This window comes from Microcaecilia unicolor, chromosome 2 (genome assembly GCF_901765095.1).
Source record: "Microcaecilia unicolor chromosome 2, aMicUni1.1, whole genome shotgun sequence".
NCBI lineage: Eukaryota > Metazoa > Chordata > Amphibia > Gymnophiona > Siphonopidae > Microcaecilia > Microcaecilia unicolor.
The window spans coordinates 207,157,155-207,182,104 of NC_044032.1; the positions used below are offsets into that span (position 1 = coordinate 207,157,155).

The 24,950-nt window shown below is 44.9% G+C and overlaps 1 protein-coding gene across 2 annotated transcripts in view; it reads right to left on the reverse strand.

Annotated features, from left to right (window-relative positions):
• The window catches only part of LOC115463279 (aminopeptidase O-like), a 382,003-nt gene that overhangs the window by 350,834 nt on the left and 6,219 nt on the right, over positions 1-24,950 (reverse strand). For both annotated transcript variants that reach the window (XM_030193650.1, XM_030193651.1), the window contains exon 2: positions 3,669-4,599. In XM_030193650.1, coding sequence (XP_030049510.1) covers positions 3,669-4,477 — 809 coding nt within the window. In that variant the 5' untranslated portion in view covers positions 4,478-4,599. The remainder of the gene's footprint in view (positions 1-3,668; positions 4,600-24,950) is intronic.

A 24,950-nucleotide genomic window follows, 5' to 3' on the forward strand; every position in this document is an offset into this window, starting at 1 on the left:
GGCAAAACTTTTAATTTTTTTGCTTCCAAAATGCCGATTCTTGGGCCGACGCGGATGTCGACCCACATGTGAGAACAAGCAGCCTGCTTGTCCTCGGAGAAAGCTTTTGTTAGTGCCCAATGTTCCCATATGTGGGAACAAATATGGGAACATTGGGCACTAATGAGTTAAACATGGATCTCAGCTAAATCAATTTAGAAGGTAACTGGCTCCAGCTATCCTCAGGATGGGAAAACCACAGCCTGCAAGACAGACCCAGACCCCTAGCACCTAAAATTAGGCCCCCTGCCTAGCAGAAACTATTTAACTGTACACAGCTTCAGGGGCGTATCTGCGTGGGGCCACAGGGGCCTGGGCCCCCGCAGATTTCGCCCTGGACCCCCCTACCGCCGTTAACTCTCCCCCGCCTACCGCCGTCACCTACCCCGAGGTCCGCTCCTGCCGGCTTTTTAAACTATTACTTCAGCTGACGGGGGACCCCAACCCCCACCAGCCCAGCCGAGGTCTTCTTTAACTTCTTCATCCTCATGCTGTTAAAGCTGCATGATGCATCCTTCCAGTTGGACGGAGTTTGACGTTGCAGCACGTGCTGCGACGTCAAACTCCGTCCAACTGGAAGGATGCATCATGCAGCTTTAACAGCACGAGGATGAAGAAGTTAAAGAAGACCTCGGCTGGGCTGGCGGGGGTTGGGGTCCCCCGCCAGCTGAAGTAATAGTTTAAAAAACCGGCAGGAGCGGACCTTGGGAGTAGGTGACGGCGGTAGGCGGGGGAAAGGGTTGGCGGTAGGCGGGGGAGGGTTAATGGCGGTAGGGGGGAGGGTTGACGATGACGACGGCGGCGGAGGGCAGCGGTGGGGGGGGTTATAATGTGCCCCCTCACTCTAGCCCTGCCCCCCCCCCCACCGCCGAACCTCAGATACGCCCCTGCACAGCTTACAACCACCTTGATCTTCCTCTGTCCTTGGCACCGCAACCATGGCCATTTTCTTCCAGTATCATCAGTGTGAGCCTGAATGTATGCTTTTAATGATATGCAAATACTAGCACAACATTAAGAGAGGACATTCAGGCTCACAGTGATGATGATGGCTTCGGGTCAGGCCCAAAGGCACTGAACACTCTAGGTGAACCTTCAACCATGTGCACCCTCAAAGACAGCGCAATGGTCTACCCACCCACCCACACACAGAGTTCAGCATCTCCCCCTTCCCCTCCCTACACCCCTAGGTTGCTAGGATCTCTCCTTCCCCTCTCTACTACCACCCCCTATGGCCAGCATCTCCCCTTTCCTTTTCTATCCTCCTCCCAACCAGGTTGCTAGCATCTTCTCTTCATCTCTAACTCCTCCAGACAATTGCCCAGTATTTCATCTCTCCTTTCCTATCCTACCTACCCTACCCCCAACCCCATGTCCAGGATCTACATCACCCCTCTCTACTTCTAGGTCACTGCCATCCCTGACATCCTCGCATGCTGGCCCAGAGTTAGATAAGCGAGTGTTGCATGGACCCTGTAAACACAGGCCCATGAAGAAGTGTTGCCATTTCCCGCCCTGTTCCAACAGGAAGTCTGTCGGGGGGAGGGGAGGGGGAAACATGGCTGCACTAGAATGCAGGCCTCTACTTAAAGGGCCTGTGCAGGGTTCACTCATCTAACTCGGGGCCAAAATGAGAAGACACAGGGTGTGGCAGGCCTAGAAGGAGGAAGGCTTTCATGAATCAGAGCCATGCTGCCGACCCCACTCTCCCAAAATTCTGCTACTCCTAGGTGGACACATAGTCTGCCTAGTGGCAGGCTCAACCCTGAGAGACTTGCTGTGGATGAAGGCTGTGGTGGCAGCAACAGCAGATCTAGATCAAGTCAGTTTTGTGAGGGGTCAGGATCCTGAGGCATGACCCTTAGAAATCCCGAAAGCTTGCATCTGAATAAAATTGTTAGTTTAATAAGGGTATCATTTCAACTACTTTGGAATTTTTAAACTACTTTTATATTTAGGCCTCTACTTTAAAAATATCTTCACCTGTAAATAACAGCATTTACAAAAGTAGATTGTACACATATGTACATGGTGATTTCAGAAAGCCATTATTTACATGTGAGGATCAGCAGGACACAGAGATTTCAAGGATGTATTCCCTATATAAGATAAGGAAAGTATTCCTTATCTTACATAAGGAATACATGCCTTTGTTAAAACATTTTCGTTTTGGGTTTTGCACAAGTTCAGAGACATGCAAGTATTTTTAAAAAGTACTCATTCTGCCCAGGGCTTTACGCTAGGGAGTAAAGGAGTCATTCTCTTTAAATACTCGTTGTTTGTTTCTGTACTCAAAAAAACAAATTGTATCCTCAACTAATTAACAGAAGGCACTGGAAGAGGGGGGTGTTGGTTTGTAAAATGAGACTGGCTACATGTGTAAGTGCTGGAAGTTAAACATCGAAAATACCAAGATGATGCCACTGCTCTTGTGCATGTGTACATTTGCAAAATGGCTTCTCCTGCTATGTGTGCTGGCCAATACACATACAGTACTCTCCTGAATTTCCTTTTATAAATTTTACAAAATACTGCACACTGAGCAGACTCTTCTGTAAAATACTGCCAGAATTGAGATGTCCATGCTCAATTCCCATCTCGACGCTCTATGTAAATCTGAGTTTTACTGTACAAACCCACTGCCTCCTTTCTGCTTTTTGACCTTCTCTAGGTGTTCCAACAATCTTTGAGCCAAAAGTATTGAACAATTCTTTTTTGCAGTATCTAGAAGTTCCTAGTGGGTTGTAATGACTCTCAACTTTGGATATGTGAAAGCCCATTTGAGCTGTTGCTTGAAGAAAGAAATCTTATATCACCCCAAGCGTTTAGACCATTTAGGCTATATAAATCTCAAAAGTTCCCTTAAATGAATACAATATTTGGCATAAATAGAAATCATTAAAACATTTAATGATAACACTTTAAAAAAAATAATGTCTGACTTTGGCCAGTTATGGGCACTGAATCTGGGGTTAGGGGCACCCCTGACCCAGAAATGGGATCTACTGCAGAAACATCACTAACATATGTTTCCAACATATATATATATTGCAGTTCTGAGATGTGTCTGTTGCTGGGATGCCACTGTTATAAAAAGACACTCAAGCAAGCACATTGTGGAAAACATGTTCAGTTTATGACCAGCTCTGTTCAATTTTACAAATAAGCATTTGTCTTGATTTGCTTTTCAAGCTAAAATTGAACCAGAAGCTCTAAAATATTCAATACTTTATGCTGAAAATATTCCATCAAACACTGTGTACTCTTTTTCCACTACCAGATAAATGGAGTTAAAACGCAAAACTATGCCTAGATTGTGTCTTCTAAACATCAGCTGCCATTCAAACTTCTACTTCAATGCATGCAGACTTACCAAATATGATCCTCCAATCCAGGGTTAAGGGATGTGGTCCTGATAAGGGTTCACCATGCAATAAAAAATGTATCTGTTTTACCATGGTCCAGAAAAGGAAATAAAAGGAATAACAGAAATACCAGGCACCCCTATACTATCACTATACACATTTTATGCATCACTGTTACATTCTCTCTCTCCTCCCCTCCCCCCTTTCATATCTGTGTATCTGAAATTAACAAGCAAAGAGTAAGGTGTCTGTTGATTTACTCACCTGCTACTCTGGTCTGTGGTCCACATTACTGATCTTCCCTCTGGCTTTGTTTTGTACCAGATCCTAATTGCATGAGGGAAATTTGTGGGGGTCTGAACCCCAGCCTTCCTGATTCGCAAGCTCCAAGGACCAGTGGCAAACAGAAGTTCCCCACATCCAGGTGCTTGGCTGCATTGAGCATAACAGGATAGCTGTTCCCGCCAGCAGTCTGCAGATAAACTCACAAGTTCACTAACAATTTGATTCCTGAGGTTCCTCAGCCTCTCAGAAGCATCAATCAGCCCAACAGACTTTGCATATTTTTCAATGCCTGGCACAGCAGTAACATCCACTTCCTCGACCTTTAACACAGATAAATCACAGCAATCCAACACCAGCACAAAATCCTCTCTCCCATGATGCTCTGTGTCACAGCTACTCTTAGAACTAGAAATCCCAGAAGGCTCTTCACTATTGCCATGGTGACCACTTTCATGGAAACATTCTTCTTCACCTTGATCAGAGACAGCAAAATCTTTATGTCCAGTGTTTGACATATGAGCTCTTAAAATTGTTGCATGAAGGTCATGACAGGCTTCAGATGTCCCATCACGGCAGGCATCATCTGATTGTGAACAGCACTCTTCTCCAGCACCTCTGCCAGTCTCCTTAAATTTGTCTCCAGTCACCAAGAAGAGCACAATGGTACCTGCAATGATCCGATTTTCAAAACTGGCATCCAAATCCAGAACATAATGCTTCACAAGCATATGGCCCGTGTTGGCCATGAGAGGCAGATCATCTTTATTGAGGTCCATCATCCTCTCCATTCCCCCACTTCAAAGCAGCAGCTTTGCAAATCATCAGCTGTGTGCTTCTATAGCACCTGCCGATTCTTATTAGATAGGAATTTTCACCATCTTGAGTCCCAGCTTAATGGAAATTCAAATTCCTGAAACCATTTACATAATCAGAGTTAGAAGTAATCTGTTTTGCAAATACAGTTATAAAGCAGAAGATTATACTATCTGTGGTGATAAGTTAACAATACAGTATTAAGAATATATGGTTTGCCAAGTTAAAAAGTTAATGAGCCACTGTAAGATAACAGGAGGTTTGCTTTTCACTAGTAAACTTGTTTTCAGGCATTTGTTATGCCAAAATAAATTTGCTATGTAGCTGTACAGCTCTACTTTTCGAAACATCTGTCAAAGGTATTGTTTCTCATTTATCACAAGTGATTATTATACTTCTGTCCTGAATTCAAGTCATCAGTATGTCTGGAGGCTAACTGGTCTCCCATGCTCAGCTCTTTGGGAGAGTAAAAATTTAATTTATATAAGCCAGTTGATGGGACTGATGTACTCTGAGTTTGAAGGCTGCTTTCCTAGCAAAGATCTCACTTCTAGTAAATTATGAGAGAATAAGCCTGTTTATCAATACTACATTGCAAGTATTCCCCAGACACCACATGTGAAGATTATTTCAAATTTACAGTTAAATATTCAAAGCATATTGTGCTCACAATTCAGGGTTACGTGTTTGCTCTCATTCTCTCAAATACAGTGAGATTGGCCATCCCTTGAAGAAGCCGTATTGAAACGACTGGCCTCTGTTGGGAATGCCATGCAAGGTAAGTGCTCATGGTGGTTTTAAAAGTGTTCAGTTTGGTTCACAATATATCAATATACATGTAAACAGGTGCAGCATTAAAGTGAAAATATGAAAACTTATGGCAATATTAAAGCGAAAATAAAAAGTATTTAAAAAGTATTTTTAAGACCTATGCATAAAAGAGTTAATAAAGGCAGCTGATAAGCAAGGTTGGAAGAAATTTCTTAAGTGAACACACATATAAGCTGGTCATTGACTGCTGAGGTCTTTTTCCTCCTGTTTTAAATAACTTACATTTAAATACAACAGGACATCTTTCAAATTTGGGGGGCACCTATATATGGATACAGTGGGTTTGTGGTAGGTTTTGGAGAGCTCGCTGTTCCCTCCACAAATGTAACAGGTAGGGGAGGTATGGGCCTGGGTCCGCCTGTCTGAAGTGCACTGCAGTACCCACTAAAACTGCTCCAGGGACCTGCATGCGCTGTCATGGACCCGAGTATGACGTCTGAGGCTGGCACAACATATTTTTAAAGATTTTCTTTTAGGGTGGGAGGGGGTTAGTGACCACTGGGGGAGTAACAGGAGGTCATCCCCGATTCTCTCCGGTGGTCATGTGGTCATTTTGGGCACCTTTTTGTGCCTTGGTCTTAAGGAAAACAGGTCCGGGTGAAAACGTCCAAGTGTTCGTCAGGGACATCCTTGTTTTTTTCGATTATGGGTCAAGGACATCCAAGTGTTAGGCACGCCCAAGTCCTACCTTCGCTACGCCTCCAACATGCCCCCTTGAACTTTGGCTGTCCTTGTGACGGAGTGCAGTTGGAGACATCCTAAATCGGGTTTCGATTATACCGATTTGGACGTCCCTGGGAGAAGGACGTCCATTTTATGTCGAAAGATGGACGTCCTTCTCTTTTGAAAATGAGCCCAAAAATGGCCAGATATTTCAAACAGAAAATCCTTAAGGATGAGTCTTCCACAGACTAATATCAACCCTGAAAATCTTCTAGACGAACTTGACTACCTTCTAGAGGAATCACCAGCAAACACAACTTGGTCGACCTTCGCTCAACTCGCCAACGAGACAGTAAAACAAGCAAAAAGAAAATTCTCAACGGCAAACTGCTCATTACACACATGTCCTAACTACCTTATGTATGCTCCCCAAACCATTTCAAAGACAAATTCAACTCCCACCTAAACTTTATGTTCCGAGAAGGCCGGTTCCCAAAGGAAAAGGGCAACATATTACTTACGCCAATCCTAAAGGACACTAAGAAAACTATTAAAGATACATCAACCTACAGACCAGTTGCATCCATACCTCTAATGACTAAAATAATGGAAGGCATCATAGCCAAACAGCTAACCGAATGCCTCAACAAATTTTAGTACATGAATCCCAATCAGGTTTCAGACCTCACCACAGCAAAGAAACAGTATTAATCACATTCAGCCAAATTCAAACGGGAAATCTCAACTGGGAAAAATATCTTTCTACTTCAGTTTGACATGTCTGGTGCATTCAACATGGTTGATCACATTATCCTACAAAGAAGAGGCAAGCTGCATGAATGGTTCAGGGGATTCTTAACCACCAGACCCTACCAAGTGAAACTGAACTCCGGGATCTCCAACCCATGGAAAGTGGAGTACGGTGTACCTTAGGGTTACCCACTTTCACCGATACTATTCAACCTAATAATGGCCCCACTTGCGTGATATCTATCCAATCAAGGCTTCAACCCCTTCATATATGCCGATGCTATATCTATCTTTATCCCCTTCAAAAAAGATATATCCAAAATTATCACCAAAATCACAAACAGCATAAATATCATGGAACTTTGGGCATCATGTTCAAACTGAAAATGAATAGGGAAAAAACACAGTCTTTGATACTCACACCACCATACAATACTGATCGCTTCACACTCATCAATGCAATGGGAACAACTCTTCCTATAGCAGATGACCCAAAGATCCCAGGAATCACCATAGATCACGAGTTATCCTTCAACAAACAGGTAGCAAACACTACAAAGAAAATGTTCCAGACAATGTGGAAATTCAAACGTATAAAAAATTATTTTTCACAGAATGACTTTTGCACTCTCATCCAAACCATGGTCCTCGCCCATGCAGACTACTGTAATGGAATATATGCAGCATGGAAGGAACAAACAAACATTAAAGAAATTACAAACTGCACAAAACATGGCAAAAAGACTTATTTTTGGCAAAAATCAATTTGAAAGCTCAAGACCCCTACTCCAAAACCTACACTGGCTACCTGTTAAATCTCGCATATCCTTCAAGATCTGTACCCTGGCCTACAGAATAATTTTTGGCCTCTCCTCAGCCTACATAACTGACCTAATAATCCTACCACTATGCAACGCAACCAAGAAATCAAGATCCTATCTTACCCTCCACTTCCCCAGATGCCAAGGCCTATAATATAAAACCATATACATAAAAAGCTTCTCATACATCTGCACCAAAATCTGGAACTCTCTACCAAAAGACCTAAAATCCATGAACAACTATCTACAGTTCAGAAAACACCTAAAAGCCCATCTCTTCAAAACATCCCTTCTGACGACTCCACTTAGCCTAATCGGTTAATAAGTCAACACTCCTACCCACGAACTTGAACTGATCTTAACCTGAACTATTCCAAACCTGACACTGTCACACCACATGGCTTTTTACATGTAACCTGTTTTCTCTTAAGTTAAATGTAAGCCACACTGAACCTTCCACTAGGTTGGAAAATGTGGGGTACAAATGCAATAAATAAATAAAAATAAATCCTAACTACACATCAGAAGAATATATCCTGATAAACAGTCTCCTAAAAATAAAAAATACCCAGTCTTGAATAGGGCATCTGACCCTGTCCTCTACTTAAACTCCTACCGTCCATCTTATTAGTTCTTTGTTTCACATCTATATATTCAATCTACTACTACCCATTATCTGTGGAATTAGTTACTACTTTACAGTTGGAAACTAAATATGAACTATTCTGGAACTCTAAAAACTTGGTTAATTTCACAAATGGCACTTTGTTGTGCATAGGGTTTACTATAATTGCGTCGATTTTTTGTTGTAATCTGCCTTTAACTCCCATGTACAGGAAAAAGCAGAATATAAAGCTAAGAGCCCTGTTTACTAAGGCCCGCTAGCGTTTTTAGCACATGTTAAAGCTAGAGAAATCCATATATTCCTATGGGTGTTTCTAGTGTTAGAACGTGCTAAAGATGTTAGTGTGCCTACAGCGCAGCTTAGTAAACAGGGCCCTAAATGTTTACTTTCTGTTGCCTAAAGTTTAGACAGTTTTGTAAGCCATTTACACATTGTGCCATGATTTGGGGTATTATTGACTGAACTTGAATGGTTGGTGTTCACAGGTTTGAAAGCCTTGCTAATGCAGCCACTTCCTCAATGCTACCACACAATGAAAATACACGTAGCATTCTGCAGTCAAAATTATTTGAGGAAAATAGTTCTGCCCTCTAATGTTCACATGGCTGAACTACCATATAATAGAGAAGTTCAACTTCTACCTAATACCAAACATTGAACTGCTAAGATTTTGACCTGCTTTGACTCCAGACTTCGCCAATCATCATTCAAGTTTTCTTTAGGTTCTAGTAAGTTTTAATTTAAATTGAATTAAAAAAAAAATCATTTAATACTCAACCAGCACAACCAACTGGAACTAGTAAGTAAAATTTACCTGTTTGATGAGGCATTTACTTGTAGTATTGAAGAACCATCACTTGGACTCTTAATTCAGAGTGGCATTAATTATTCAGAGGATTAAGCAGCAATTGCCATTATAAACTAGAAGCTGTTTTCACTAAGGAAAGCTTTTGTTTGTGTTTTTTTAATTGATTTTAAAAGGGAAACAAAACCATATAAATATTTAAAACCACTAAATTTCATAAATAGAGCCTTGGAGTGAAAGCAAAGATAATATGTTGTGGTAGAGCCAGGGGTGAAGACAATGGGGCTTATTTTCGAAAGAGAAAAACATCCATAAAGTGTCACAAAGCACCATATGGATGGATTTCTTCTCAAAGCGTCCAAATCTGTATTTTCTTACCCTGTTTTGTAGATGTCTATCTATGAATTTCATCTGCAGTGCGCCCAAATCACAAGAGGACGTGTTGGGGGCATTTTGAAGGCAAGATTAGGGCAGGCTTAGGGCGTGTCTAACACTTTGACGTTTTTCAGCCATAATGGAACAAAACAAAAATGTCTAGGGTGAAAACTTCAACGTTTTGGTCTAGACCTGTTTTCAGAACAAATAAGGCACTAAAAGGTGCCCTAAATGACCAGATGGAGGGAATCAGGGATGACACCCCCTTACTCCCTCCAGTGGTCAATGACCCCCTCTCACCCCCAAAAAATGTGAATAAAAATAGTACTCACTAGCCTCTATGACAGCCTCAGATGTTATAGCCAGGTCCATTAGAACAGCATGCAGGTCCCTGGAGTAGTCTAGTGGTGGGTGCAGTGCACTCTAGACAGGTGGACTCAGGCCCATACCGCCTGTTACACTTGTGGTGGAAACTGTGCACCCCCAAAACTCACTAAAAATCTTACTGTACTCATATATAGGTGCCCCCTTCACTCTTAAGGGCTATCTATAAATGTTCTTTTAAAATCAATAAAAATAAATAAAATACAAATACAAAACTAAAATTACACTATCCAGGAAATGGTCGCCTATAAAGCCATGCTTATGAAAAGTGATCAGACATTTAACAGCTTTGCTCCACTCTCTCAACCTAGCTTCTCAAATCCTCTTCTCCCTTCAGAGCTCTTCAAGCTCTAGGCTGGATATTTTGCAGAAGGACACCTTGAAATCCTGACTGCATCCTTTGAACAGAAAGGCTACAACCCCAAAATAATCTCCAAGAATATTGCCTCCTCCCTCAAAACACCCAGGGGAAATCTGCTACAATACAAAGAAAAAAAAGGCACCTACAGAATCCCCCTTATAGTGACGTACAACCCAGAGCTGGAAAAATTAAGAAAATCATAAAAGATCTGCAGCCTCTACTCCAGGAGGATGAATTACTGAAAGAGATATTCCCATCCCCACCAGTGCTGGCCTTCCGACAGCCACCCAACTTAAAACACAAGCTAATTAGAAGTAAGCTCCCAACACAGACTCAAAAAGAAAAGAATGGCACACATCCTTGCAATATATCCAGCTGCAAACTATGCCAAAACATTTCACAGGAACCCACGGTCATTCACAAAGGAAAAACATTCAACATTAAGGAATCTTTCACGTATTCATCTTCCAATGTGGTATATATCATTCAGTGTAAAAAATGCAACGAAGGCTGCTACATTGGAGAAACAAGTCAGATGCTAAAGAAGAGATTTAATTTACATAGACACCATTTGAAAAATGCTAGTACCAATAAAGATGTCACGCCTGTGGGGCAGCACTTTACAAAACCAGAACACTGTACCAGTGATTTCATGGTAAGAATCCTTAAAGAGAACTTTAAAACAATACAGGAATGTAAGACCTTTGAAGTCAGAATGATTAAATATTTTGACACCTACCAGACAGGACTTAACAAAGATCTGGGTTTTCTAGCCCATTATAAACCATAAAATTGTACTGCTTTGTCACCCTCCTGTCTCCATGCATATCTCCCTGTCCTTCATCCACCCCACTCTTCCTGTCTCTCACCTATCCACCCCCATCCTGTTAGACTGCCACTGGCATGCTTTGATGTTTCACTTATATATACTGTCATCTACCAACATTTGCTTATTTCCGATCTGACGAAGAAGGGCAACCTTCGAAAGCTAATCAAGAAATGTATTAAGTTATGTCCAATAAAAAAGGTATCATCTTATTTTATTTTCCATGTTTTATTTTGTTTTATTTCAATTGATTACCTTTAAAGGTGGACTAACATAGCTACCACACCTCTCTACTCAAGGTAAAGATTTAAAGCAGGGTCTGCAAACCCTTGTGCTCTGGACTACCGCAGTGTTCTGCCCCTGTCCTCCCACATGTGCGAGGGGACATAGCACACTTTGGGGAAAGCCAGAGCATGAGGGTCTACAGCCCCATACCAGTTTACCTTAAGTTTACAACTGTTGCAGTCACTACTCTGGAAGCGAGTGATTTAAAGAGACAGTGGCACCAGCCAGGATTGAAGCATGGCAGCAACAGCAATGCTCCAATGGCTATCAGACATGGCACAGAAGGCAGTTGCCTACATTGCACAGGCTTAAATCAGGGTTTGGGTACATCTTTTGCAAAAGGTTTTGCAGAAGAACTTCTTCAGGAAGTAAAATTTTGCACAGAAAAACTGTACAAGAAAAATCTGCTGCTAAAAGGACTATGGGACTTTTGATCATTGCAAGAAAAGCTGATTGCAAAACATGTCCTATTTTCAATGCAGATCCATTTATTACTTAGACTTTTCATTTTAAGGGTGAATAAATAAGGGTGGAAATTACCCAGCCCTAAAGTTCAGAAAAACAACACAGAAGGAATTTTCAAGGCTTTTTTTTCTCTTCTACAAAATGCCAGGATAATGTTTTGCCCTGAGAACCAAAGAGGCAAAGGACCACTGCTAGCAACACTGAGATGCAGCCTGAAGTGTGATAACTGGCTCTGTGCAATCATCTTCAACGCTAAGCCCTAGTCTATTCAGTTTAAAAGAAAGCCTTACCCAATGTTGCTGTTTAATGTTAAGAGAGGACACACAGCTTGAAATCTATTATATTGCTACTTTGTGTTATCAGTTCTGCATGTTTAATCTTGCTTGTGTGACAGGCTGCCATCTGCTGACCATAAAGGAAAACTGTATTAACATTTTTGTGTTTCTGAATAAGACAACCTATACCATTGGTCTTCATTCCCAGTCCTCAAGGGACACCAATGGGCCAAGTTTTCAGAATATCACTAATGAATATGCATGAGAGAGATCTGAAACTCTACTACTCTCATTGTAAGCAAATCTCTCCAATGCATCTTCATTCTAATATAACCAAACTACTTACAGTACAGTCTCGATTATCCGATGTAAATGGGATCGACCCATTGTCGGATAACTGAAAAATCAAATAAAGAAAATAGACTTACCTGTAGCAGGTACTCTCCGAGGACAGCAGGTCATTCATTCTCACATGTGGGTGGCATCATTCACGACGACTGATCTGGAGCTTAAACAATCTAGCATAACTTTAAAGAACACACGAAGAATCCTCACTGCACATGTGCAAGTGCCTTTCCGCCAGCCACGAGTGTGTGGGACCATCAGTACAATAACATAGCAGGGAAAACAACTCCAAAGGGAGGTGGGAGAGTATGTGAGAATGAATGGCCTGCTTTCCTCAGAGAATATCTGCTACAGGTATCTTCACTTTCTCCGATGACAAGCAGGCCATATTCACACAAGTGGGAATCACTAGCTACTAGGCTCATTGAAAACAACAACCGTTGGTCAATTGGACCTCACAACGACGAGAGCAAAATAGTAATTAACCTGAAATTATATACAACTGTGTGAGAGTGCAGCCTGGAACAGAACAAAATGGACCTAGGATGGTAGACTTGGATTCTAGACTCCAAACAAATTCTGTAGAACTGTCTGAACATAGAGAGGAATACCGGATGACACTAAAAGAAGCCAAGAGAGACATACATCTGGCAAAAGCGCAAATGGAAGAACAAATGGCTAAAAATGTAAGGAGGGGTGAAAAGAATTTTTTCAAGTATATTACTGAAAGGAGGAAGTTAGAACCCAAAGTGGTGAACTGGATTAGGAACTGATTGACAGACAGAGGGTGGTAGTAAATGGAATTCACTCGGAGGAAACAAAGGTGAGTAGTGGAGTGCCTCAAGGATTGGTGCTAGGGCTGATTCTGTTCAATATATTTGTGAGCGACATTGCCAAAGATTTAGAAGGTAAGGTCTGCCTTTTTGCGGATGATACCATGATTCATAGGCGCCTACTCCGTGGGTGCTGTGGGTGCTCGAGCACCCCCAATATTTTCTAGTCCGCCGTCACCCAACCAGAACGAGCCATCGGAAGTTCCGGTTCCAACCCCAGACTGACCTGCCCGCCCTCTTCTACCTCAACAGCCCTCCATCCTCACCTTCCTGCCGCCCAGAATTTAAAACACATTTTACCTCAGGTCGCAGCGGCAGTAAAAGGCAAGCAGGCTCGTCTTCAGCCTTCCCTTTTCTCTCAGCTCTGGTCCCGCCCTCATTTCCTGTTTCCACGAGGGTGGGATCAGAGCTGAGATAGAAGAGAAGGCTGAAGCCAAGTCTGCTCGCCTTTCACTGTCTCAGCAACCTGAAGTAAAATGAGTTTTAAATTCTGGGCGGCAGAAAGGCAAGAACAGAGGACTGTTGTAGGAGAAGAGGTCGGGCTTGGGTTGGAACTGGAACTCTGGGGGGGGGGGGCTGAAAAGGGGCAGGTGGTGTTTGGGGCGAGTTACCGGACATGGAGGGGATGGGAGGGGAGGGCAGGGGATGGGAGGAGAAACCGCTGGACATGGAGGGGAGGGGAGAGAGGAGAAATCGCTGGACATGGAAGAGAGGGCAGGGGAGAGATGAGACTTGGACATAGATGGATGGAGGGAGGGGAGGGCAGGGGAGAGAGGAGAAACCGCTGGACATGGAAGAGAGGGCAGGGGAGAGATTTGGACATGGATGGATGGAGGGAGGGGAGGGCAGGGGAGAGAGGAGAAATTGCTGGATATGGATGAGAGGGGAGAGAGGAGAAATCGCTGGACATGGAAGACAGGGCAGGGGAGAGATGAGACTTGGACATGGATGGATGGATGGAGGGAGGGGAGTGCAGGGGAGAGACAATTGCTGGATATGGATGGAGGAGAGGACAGGGGAGAGAGGAGACTTGCTGGACATGGATGGATGGATGGAAGGGAGGGCAGAGGAGAGAGGAGAATTGCTGGATATGAATGGAGGAGAGGGCAGGGGAGAGAGGAGACTTGCTGGACATGGATCGAAGGAGGGGAGAGTAGGGGAGAGAGAAGAAATCGCTTGACATGGATGGGAGGGGAGGGGAGAAAGAAGAAATCACTGGACATGGAGGGGAGGATATGGATGGAGGAGAGGGCAGGGAGAGGAGAGTTGCTGAACATGAATGGATGGAGGGGAGGTGGCAGGGGAGAGAGGAGAGTTGCTGTACATAGATGGAGGGAAGGGCAGGAGAAATGCTGGACATGTATGGAGGAGAGCGAAGACAGGAAGGAGATGCACATGGATGGAGGGAAAGAGATGCACATGTATGGAGGGAAAGGGAGAAAGGAGAAATGCTGGACTGGACATGGAGTGGAGAAAAGACAGAGGAAGTAGATGCACATGGAGGGGAGAGGAGAAATGCTGGATATGGATGAAGAGGAGGGAAGACAGAGGAGGAGATGCACATGGATGGAGGGGAGAAAGGAGAAATGCTGGACATGGATGGAGAGGAGGGAAGAGAGAGGAAGTGAGATGAACATGGATGGAGGGGCGGAGAGAGAGGAGAAATGCTGGGCATGAATGGAGGAGAGGGAAGAGAGAGGAAGGAGATGCATATGGATGGAGGGGAGGGAAGAAAATGCATACTGACGGAGATGAGGGAAAGGGAAAAGAGGAGAAAAACAACACATGGATAGAGAAAATAGATGCTAGATGGAAAGGGGAAGAGAGGGGGCAGACGCTGGATGGAAAGGGGAGATAGAGGTTGTAGACGCTGGATGGAAAGGGGGGAGAGTTAAGATTGAGGAAAGAAGAAACAAGAGACTGAGACCAACACAATTAGAAACAGTAAACGGCCAGACCACAAGGTAGGAAAAATGAATTTTATTTTTAGTTTAGGATAAAGTAGTGTGGTAGCTGTGTTAATAAATACAGAAAATGGAAGTAAAGTGATATCTTTATTGGACTAATTTTAATACATTTTTGACTAATGTTTGGAGACCAAACCCTCCTTTCTCATGTCAGAACAGAATACCGTAACAGCAGTATACTGTCCTGACCTGAGGAAAGAGGTTTTGGCCTCTGAAAGCTAATTGAAAAATGTATTTAGTCCAATAAAATGATATCATATTTTCCATTTTTTGTTTTATTTGTATTTGCTAATCTATAGTATAGTGATTGAAATATGTCAGTTTTTTAAATTTGCATCTCGTTATATATGCACAGTACAGGGGGACTGAGGGGCGAGACTGTTCAGGGAAGAAGTCCTGGTGCAGGTAGCCTTTGAGTGGTGCTGCCACTGCCCAGGTGAAGACTGCAGCAGACAGGATGTTAAGGTACCGGGGGGGGGGGGGGGGGTGGAATGCACCATCTGTAAAAAAAAAAAAATTTCAGCACCCCCAATCAATTTGAAAAGTTCACTCCTATGCCATGATTTGTAACACAGTTGACAATCCGGAGGGAGTGGGAAACATCAAAAAGGATCTGAAGAAGTTAGAAGAATGGTCTAATGTTTGGCAATTAAAATTCTATGCTAAGAAGTGCAAAGTGATGCACTTAGGGAGTAGAAATCCAAGGGAGACATATATGCTAGGCAATGAGAAGCTGATAAGCACAGACAGGGAGAGGGATCTTGGGGTGATAGTATCTAAGGATCTGAAGGCAACGAAACAGTGTGACAAGGCGGTGGCCATAGCCAGAAGGATGCAAGGCTGTATAGAGAGGTGTAACCAGCAGAAGAAAGGAGATGTTGATGCTCCTGTACAAGTTGTTGATGAGGCCCCACCTGGAGTATTGTGTTCAGTTTTGGAGGCTGTATCTTGCTAAAGCTGTAAGAAGACTTGAAGCTTGCGCCAAAGAGACTGGAAGACCTGAATATGTATACTCTAGAGGAGAGGAGGGACAGGGTAGATATGATACAGATGTTTAAATACTTGAAAGGTATTAATATAGAAACAACTATTTTCCAGAGAAGGGAAAGTGGTAAAACTAGAGGACATGAATTGAGGTTGCGGGGTGGTAGACTTAAGAGTAATGTCAGAAAATTCTTTTTCACAGAGAGGGTGGTGGATGCCTGGAATAACCTCCCAAGGGAGGTGGTGGAAACAAAACTGTGGTGAAATTCAAAAAGGCATGGGATGAACACAGAGGATCTCTAATTAGAAAATGAATGATATAAAAAACAAAACAATGCATATGTGTTTGCATGTCAAGTGGTACTTAGATGGTGACTCTCGCTGCATCAACTAAGGCCGGTGCTGGGCTGCCTTATATGATCTGAGTCCCGCATTTGGCGATCCAGTTTAAGATGGGATGGAGAGAGCTTTGATGGAAATTCCAGTGGTTTGGACCGTGAGGACAGTGCCGGGCAGACCTTTAAGGTTTTGGGCCCGCAAACGACAAGACGCATTTGAATAGGCTGGAGTGGGCTTTGACAGCAACTTCAGTAGTTGGAACATAAGGACAGAGCCGGGCAGACTTCTATGGTCTATGTCCCAGAAACACCAAAGACAGACTATGATCAAGTATATAATACTAGTAAAAAAGCCCCGTTTCTGATGCAAATAAAACGGGGGCTAGCAATGTTTTCTTCTGTGTGCATGTGGGAGTGTGTGTGTCCCTGCCCTCTGGCCTCTCTCCCCTCCCCCCTCTGAGTCCTTCACTGTTACAGAGCCAGTGATTTGATTTCGTGCTCTGCTGTTTTCCTTCACTGACTGTGTTACAGAGAGGGCGGGGCAGACACTCACAGGGAAACCGGATATCTCGCCCCCTTCACACTTCCGGCTGGAGGCTTCATAGAACGTTGGTGTTGCCTTTTATATAGAGAGATCATGTTCACTGTTGATTTAAATCTTGAAATGATAATGAATGTGACTGTTGGGCAGACTGGATGGATCATTCTGGTCTTTATCTGCCGTCACTTACTATGTTACTATGACTATCCAAACAAATTATTGTGTTCAATATCCTACATAAGTACATAAGTAATGCCATACTGGGAAAAGATTAAAGGTCCATCAAGCCCAGCATCCTGTCCCCGACAGCAGCCAATCCAGGTCAAGGGCACCTGGCAAGTTACCCAAACTTACAAACATTTTATACATGTTATTCCCGAAATTGTGGATTTTTCCCAAGTCCATTTAGTAGGACTTGTCCTTTAGGAAATGACCTTTCCAGTTCAAGTACTTCAGATGGCAAGAATTCAGTGGCTCAAAAGGAACTTTCATCAGCTGGGTGAGAACAACGTTGAGATCCCATGACACGGGTGGAGGTTTAACAGGGGGCTTTGACAAAAGCAAACCTCTCATGAAGTGAACTAGAGGCTGTCCAGAGAAGGGCTTACCTTCTACACATTGATGATAAGAACTAATTGCACTAAGGTGAACCCTTATGGCGTTGGTCTTGAGCCCAGACTCTGATAGGTGTAGAAGGTATTCAATCAGGGTCTGTGTAGGGAAAGCAAGGGGATCTAGGGCCTTGCTCTCAGGCGACAAACCTCCTCCATTTGATAGAATAGCACCTCTTGGTGAAGTCTTTCCTGAAATCCAGCAAGACCTGGGAGACACCCTCTGAAAGCGAATTCTAGGCTCTCAACATCCAAGCTGTGAGAGCCAGAGACTGAAGGTTGAGATGTAGAAGAGACCCCTCATTCTGTGTGATGAGGGTCGGAAAACATTCCAATCTCCAAGGTTCTTCAGAAGATAATTTCAGAAGTAGAGGGAACCATATCTGCTGCAGCCAGTATGGTGCGATTAGAATCATGGTTCCGCAGCCTTGCTCGAATTTCAACAAAGTTTTCCCCACTAGAAGTATGGGAGGATACGAATACAGATGATCTGTCCACCAACTGAGAAGGAAGGCATCTGACGCTAGTCTGTCGTGAGCCTGTAGCCTGGAACAGAACTGAGGGACCTTGTGGTTGATCTGAGTGGCATAGAGATTTACAGAGGGAGTGCACCATGCTTGGAAGATCTTGCGGGCTTTGCCCATATTGAGAGACCACTTGTGTGGTTGAATTATCCTGTTCATTCTGTCGGCCAAGGTATTGTTTTTACTGCCAGATAAGTAGCTCGAAGGAACATGCCATGTTGGGAGCCCAATGCTACATCTGGATGGCCTCCTGACACAGAGGGCGTGATCTGGTGACCCCCTGCTTATTGGTGTAATACATTGCAACCTGATTGTCTGTTTGGATTCGCACAATATGATGAGATAACCAATCTCTGAAAGCCTTTAGAGCATTCCAGATTGCCCGGAGCTCCAGGAGATTGATTTGAAGATTTGTTTCCTGGGTGGACCAAACACCTAGCGTGTGAAGCCCATCTACATGAGCCCCCCCATCTCAGGAGAGATGCATCCATCATCAGCACCTTTTGATGTGAAAAATTTGGAACAGAAGTCCCAGAGTCAAATTGGATCGAATGATCAATCAGTGAAAGGCGTGTACAAGCTCTGGGGACACCTGGATGACATCTTCCAGGTTCCCTGTGGCTTGACACCACCGAGAAGTCAGGGGCCACTAAGCTGATCTTATGTGAAGACTAGCCATTGAGCCCATTAAAATGGGCTAGTATGGGGTTTTGGCAAGGCCCCCCCCCCTCGCTGCTGCCCCCCCCCCCCCCGAGGTCGCCGCTACCCCTGCACCCGGCCCGGGCCCTCTCTTCGGTATTGAACTTACATCAGCGAAACGCAGGCAGCACGCAGATCAGCTGAGCTCCCGTCGGCCTTCCTTCTCTGCCTGTGTCCCACCCTCGTGTGACGTAATGTCGGCGAGGGCAGGACATAGGCAGGGAAGAAAGGGCGACGGGAGCTCAGCTGTTCTGCATGCTGCGTTTCGCCGATGTAAGTTCAATACTGAAGAGAGGGCCCGGGCTGGGTGGAGGGGGGGCGGCGGCGGCGACCTTGGGGGGGCGGGGCGGTAGCGACATCGGCAGCTTCGTGCAGTTTCCCTCTCTGTCCCGCCCCCGTCATCACGTATTGATGCGGGGGCGGGACACAGAGGAAAGTCTGTACTGCGCATTTGCGAGTGAGTACGGTCACTCACCATTTATATGTTTGATGTGTCATGGGTGTAACTTACACTGTGGAAGCAATGTGGCCCAACAATCTCAACATCTGCTGAGCCGTGACCTGCTGAGAGGCTTGAACCCCGGTAGTAAGTGTGACAAGTGTGTCCGCTCTTGTCTCAAGAAGGAAGGCTCAAACCTTCTGTGTATTAAGCAGGACTCCTATGAATTCCAATCGTTGGACAGGGCGAAGATGGGACTTAGAGTAGTTTAAAACAAACCCTAGTAGCTCAAGTACCCGAATAATCATCCACAGAGACTCCTGATCAACATCCGAAAAGGTGCTCTTTACCAGCCAATCGTCAAAATATGGAAACACATGGACTCCCAGTCTGCATAGCGATGCTGCAACTACTGCTTGTAATCTGTTGGGTTGGTCGTGGCTGACCCAGGCCAAGGGGAGACCGACCCACCACCGCATACCCCAGCTACACAATACCCCCTATGCTACCCCTCCCTACAGTCCCTCAGGAAGAAGGGAAATAGGCATACAGGCGGGCCTCGCGGCCGAACCGGAACCCACGCACAAGGAGCCACTCGTGCGAGCCTCACGGCTGAACTGGTACCCAATCACACACAGGGAGGGGTGAAAGAACCCAGAGGGCCCCCCGGGCCCCAAGATGCCAGACACGCGCTGAACACCAGCAATAGGGCAGAGGGGGAAACAAAGGACCAGAGCGGGCCACGCCCACCCAGGGGACTAGCGCAGGACAGGGGAACTAATACAGCAACCTCCCCCCCCCCCACCAGGGTAGGAAGCCCCAGGCAGAAGCCAGAGGAACCAGACACAAAAGGAAGGCAGAAAGCCTTTGCCTCAAACCCACTGTAGACAGAGGCACACAGAACACAAAGGGTTAAGCTTGTAGAGCCAGCAGAGAGAGAGTACCATAAATCAACAAACAATCAGAGAGAACTGGAGAGGGAGCAGGGCCGATAGAACAAACACACTGGCAGAGGCAGGAATACAATACACACAGTACACAAAGGGTTAAACTCACTGAGCCAGCAGGCCAGGACACTGGGAAGAGAAATCCTTAAAACAAACAAACAAAGGAGAATGCTCTCACTCAGCCCTGAGCTCAGGAGGCTGAGCAATGCCCAGCCCCCACTAAACAAACAAGCAGCTGACCCTGATTACAGAGCTAGGCACACACACACACAGCAGCAGCTAACCCAGAGGGAAGGAAAAGAATATTCTAACACAACACAAATCCCTGTCAGAACCTAGAGCACGTTCTGAGAGAAAACTATCAGGCTTTCCAGTTACCACTAAGCGTAAGTAACGCAAAAGCAGAGAAACTCTTCAGCTGCAGGCTAAAGTACTATCCCCTGACGTCAGCACAACCCCTGGCAGCCAATCAGAAGAGACGTCCCCCCTTCCCCCTCAGCCAAACCGGCAGAATCATAACATCACCCCCCCTTCAAGGGCCCCCTCTACCCCGGCCACGAGGTTTAGGTTTGTGAGGGAAAAGGCGATGGAACCGTCTGACTAAGACCAGCGCGTGGACATGAGTAGCGTCCTCCCAGGAGTTGTCTGCCGTCCATATCCCTTCCACGCAATAAGATACTGGCGATGTCCCCGGAAGCGCCTTGCATCCAAGACATCCCGGACTTCGTATTCCCCCTGGGAGGCTGAGATGGCTGGACTCGCAGGCAACGCAGGCAAAGCCCCTTTTCTCAGAATCACAGGCTTCAGCAAGGACACATGAAAGGTGTTATGTACCCGTAATGTAGGTGGTAACTTTAGCTGATAACAGACCCGATTCACTTGCCTCACGATGGGATACGGGCCCACAAATCGAGGTGTAAAGCGGGAGGAGGGGATCTTCAGACGAAGATTACGCGTGGACAACCACACCAAGTCGCCAGGCTGGAAGCGCAGTTCCACTCTGCGTGACCGATCCGCTTGGCGTTTCATACGAGCGGAGGTCACTCGCAGTGCTTTCTGAACTAACGACCAAATTGCTTGGAGCGAAGTCACCACACCGGCCGCTGCCGGGACATCCGAGTTGGTTTTCAAGGGGGCTGGTATCCGCGGATGTCGTCCATATACAATGTAAAAGGGCGAAGAGCCCGTGGCCGAGCTCACTCGGTTGTTATGAGCGAATTCTGCCCAAGGCAGCAGCTGACTCCAGTCATTGTGGTGCTCATTGACATACATCCGCAGGAACTGCTTCAAGCATTGGTTCACTCGTTCTGTTTGGCCATTGGATTGTGGGTGATATCCCGATGAAAAGTTCAGCTTTACTTCAAGGGCCCGATTCAGGGCTCTCCAGAACTTTGAGACAAACTGTACTCCTCGATCAGAGATAATAGATTCTGGCAGACCATGGAGACGAAAAATAGCGCTGATGAAATACTGTGCCAGCTTCACCGCCGAAGGAAGGGTAGGCATGGGTATGAAGTGGGCCATTTTAGAAAACCGGTCCACCACTACCCAGACAACTGTGTGCCCTTCAGAGTTGGGCAAATCCGTAACAAAGTCCATGGCAATGTGGGTCCACGGTCTCTCAGGTACCGGTAAAGGCATCAGCAACCCCTGGGGTCTCCGACGGTCAGCTTTATGCTGGGCGCACTCAGGACACGCAGCCACGAACTCCTGCACATCCCGATCAAGTGAAGGCCACAAATACTGCTCGGAGATGAACCGCTTGGTTCCCAGGATCCTGGGATGTCCTGCCATTCGAGAGGCATGCCCCCATTGGAGTGTCTTTTCTCTCAGCCGGGGTGGCACAAAGGTCATACCTGCAGGTACTGCTAGCGTCATCGTGGGCACAATGACATCAGGTTTAATTACATACTGCAGGGGTTCTTCCTCCAGGTCAGCCTCCACGGACCTGGAGAGGGCGTCTGCCTTGATGTTCTTCTCCGCTGGACGATAGGTCAGAATGAAATCAAAGCGGGAGAAGAATAGTGCCCACCGGGCCTGGCGAGGATTCAGTCTTCTCGCTTCTCGTAAATAAGTCTTCTCGTAAATAAGTCAGGTTTTTATGGTCCGTGAACACCGTGAAGGGCTCCTGCGCCCCTTCCAGCAGATGACGCCATTCTTCCAGGGCCAATTTAATGGCTAATAGCTCCTGATCTCCGATGGCATAATTCTTCTCGGCAAGGGTATACTTTTTAGAGAAGAATGCACATGGGAGAAGTTTCCCACTGGGGTGGGCCTGGGACAGCACTGCTCCTACGCCAACTGATGATGCATTCAACAGAATTGAAAAATGAACTTCCGGAACTATTGTTAGTAATATGTAATTTATCTTTAAAATCAAGCATGGTTCCAGAAGATTGGAACGTGGCCAATGTAACACTGATTTTTTAAAAAGGTTCCAGAGGTGATCCGGGAAATTATAGACCGGTGAGCCTGACACCGGTGCCAGGCAAAGTGGTAGCGACTATTATAAAGAACAAAATTACTGAGCATATTCACAAGAATAGATTAATGAGACAAAGCCAACATGGATTTAGTGAAGGGAAATCTTGCCTCACCAATCTATTACATTTCTTAGTAGCTTCATTGCGTGCCCCCTAGTCCTAGTATTTTTACAAACAGTAAACAAGCAATTCAAGTCTACCTGTTCCACTCCACTCAGTATTTTATAGACCTCTATCATATCCACCCTCAGCTGTCTCTTCTCCAAGCTGAAGAGCCTTAGCCATTTAACTTTTCCTCATCTGGAAGTTGTCCCATCCCTTTTATCATTTTCGTCACCCTTCTTTGTACCTTTCCTAATTCTGCTATATGTTTTTTGAGGGGGTCAGTGACCACTGGGGGAATAAGGGAGGAGATAATGTCTTAATCCTTCCAGTGGTCATTTCGTCATTTACGTCACCTTTTTGAGACTTAGGCATGACTGAACAGGTCTAGACCAAAACATCTCTTAGCGAAGAAACTGAATTAATTCTTTGCTTCAGTCTTTACGGAAGAAGATGTAAGAGATTTACCTGTACCGGAAATGTTTTTCAAGTGATGAAGTGGAAGAACTGAAAGTAATCTCGGTGAATCTGGAAGATATACTGAGCCAAATCAACAAATTAAAGAGTATTAAACCACAGATGGATGGCAAACATTCAAGGGTACTCAAGCATTAAATTGTTGATCTGCTGTTAGTAATATGTAACTTGTCATTAAAATCATCCGTAGTACCTGAAGATTGGAGGGTGGCCAATATGATGTCGATTTTTAAAGTGTTCCAGGGGTGATCTGTGAAATTACAGACCGGTAAGCGTCTGACATCAGTGCCGGGAAAAATAGTGGAAACTATTAAAAAGAATAAAATTACGGAAAAAGTCAGCATGCATTCAGCCAAGGGAAGTCTTGCCTCACCCACCTGCTTCATTTCTTTGAAGGCATGAATAAATATGTGGATAAAGATGAGCTGGTTGATATAGTGGTATCTAGATTTTCAGAAAGCTTTTGATAAAAGTTTCTTATGAGAGACTCCTGAGAAAAGGACAGTCAATATTCTGGTGTGGATTAGGAATTGGTTATTGGACAGAAAACAGAGGGTGGGGTTAAATGGTCATTTCACTCAATGAAGGAGGGTGAACAGTACTAAGAACGGTGCTATTTTACATGTTTATAAGTGATATGGAAATCAGAATGACAAGGGAGGTGATTAAATTTGCAGATGACACAAAACTATTCAAGGTTGTTAAAACACACGCGAACTGTGAAATATTGAGGGAAGACCTTAGGAAATTGGAAGACTGAGCATCCAAATGGCAGATGAAATGTAATGTGGACAAATGCAAGGTGATGCACATTGGAAAGTATAATCCGAATCATAGTTATCTGATGCTAGAGTCCACCTTGGGAGTCAGCAACCAACAAAAAGATCTAGATGTCGTTGTAGATAAATACACTGAAATCTTCTGCTCAATGTGTGGCGGCAGCCAAAAAAGCAAACAGGATGCTAGGAATTATAAGGAAAGGGATGGTGAATAAGACCAAAAATACTATAATGCCTCTGTATAACTCCATGGTGCGATCTCACCTTGAGTACTGCGTGCAGTTCTGGTCACAGAATCTCAATCTCAGGAGTGGAGGAGTGGCCAAGTGGTTAGGGTGGTGGACTTTGGTCCTGGGGAACTGAGTTTGATTCCCACTTCAGGCACAGGCAGCTCCTTATGACTCTGGGCAAGTCACTTAACCCTCCATTGCCCCATGTAAGCCGCATTCAGCCTACCATGAGTGGGAAAGCGCGGGGTACAAATGTAACAAAAAAAAAAAAAAAGATATAGCGGAATTAGAAAATGTTCAAAGAAGAGCAACCAAAATGATAAAGGGGATGGAACTCCTCTCTCATGAGGAAAGGCTAAAGAGGTTAGGGCTCTTCAGCTTGCAAAGACTAGGGGACACTCAAGGGGAAATGGGAAACAAATGGGAAGCTCTGGAACGCTTTGAGGGAGAATGTAGTAACAGCAGTTAGCGTATCTGGGTTTAAAAAAGGTTTGGACAATTTCCTGGAGGAAAAGTCCATAGACTACTATTGAGACAGGCATGGGGAAGCAACTGCTTGCCCTGGGATTGGTAGCATGGTGTGTTGCCACGATTTGGGTTTCTGCCAGGTTCTTGTGACTTGGCTTGGCCACTGTTGGAAATAGGATACTGGGCTAGATGGACCATTGGTCTGACCCAGTATG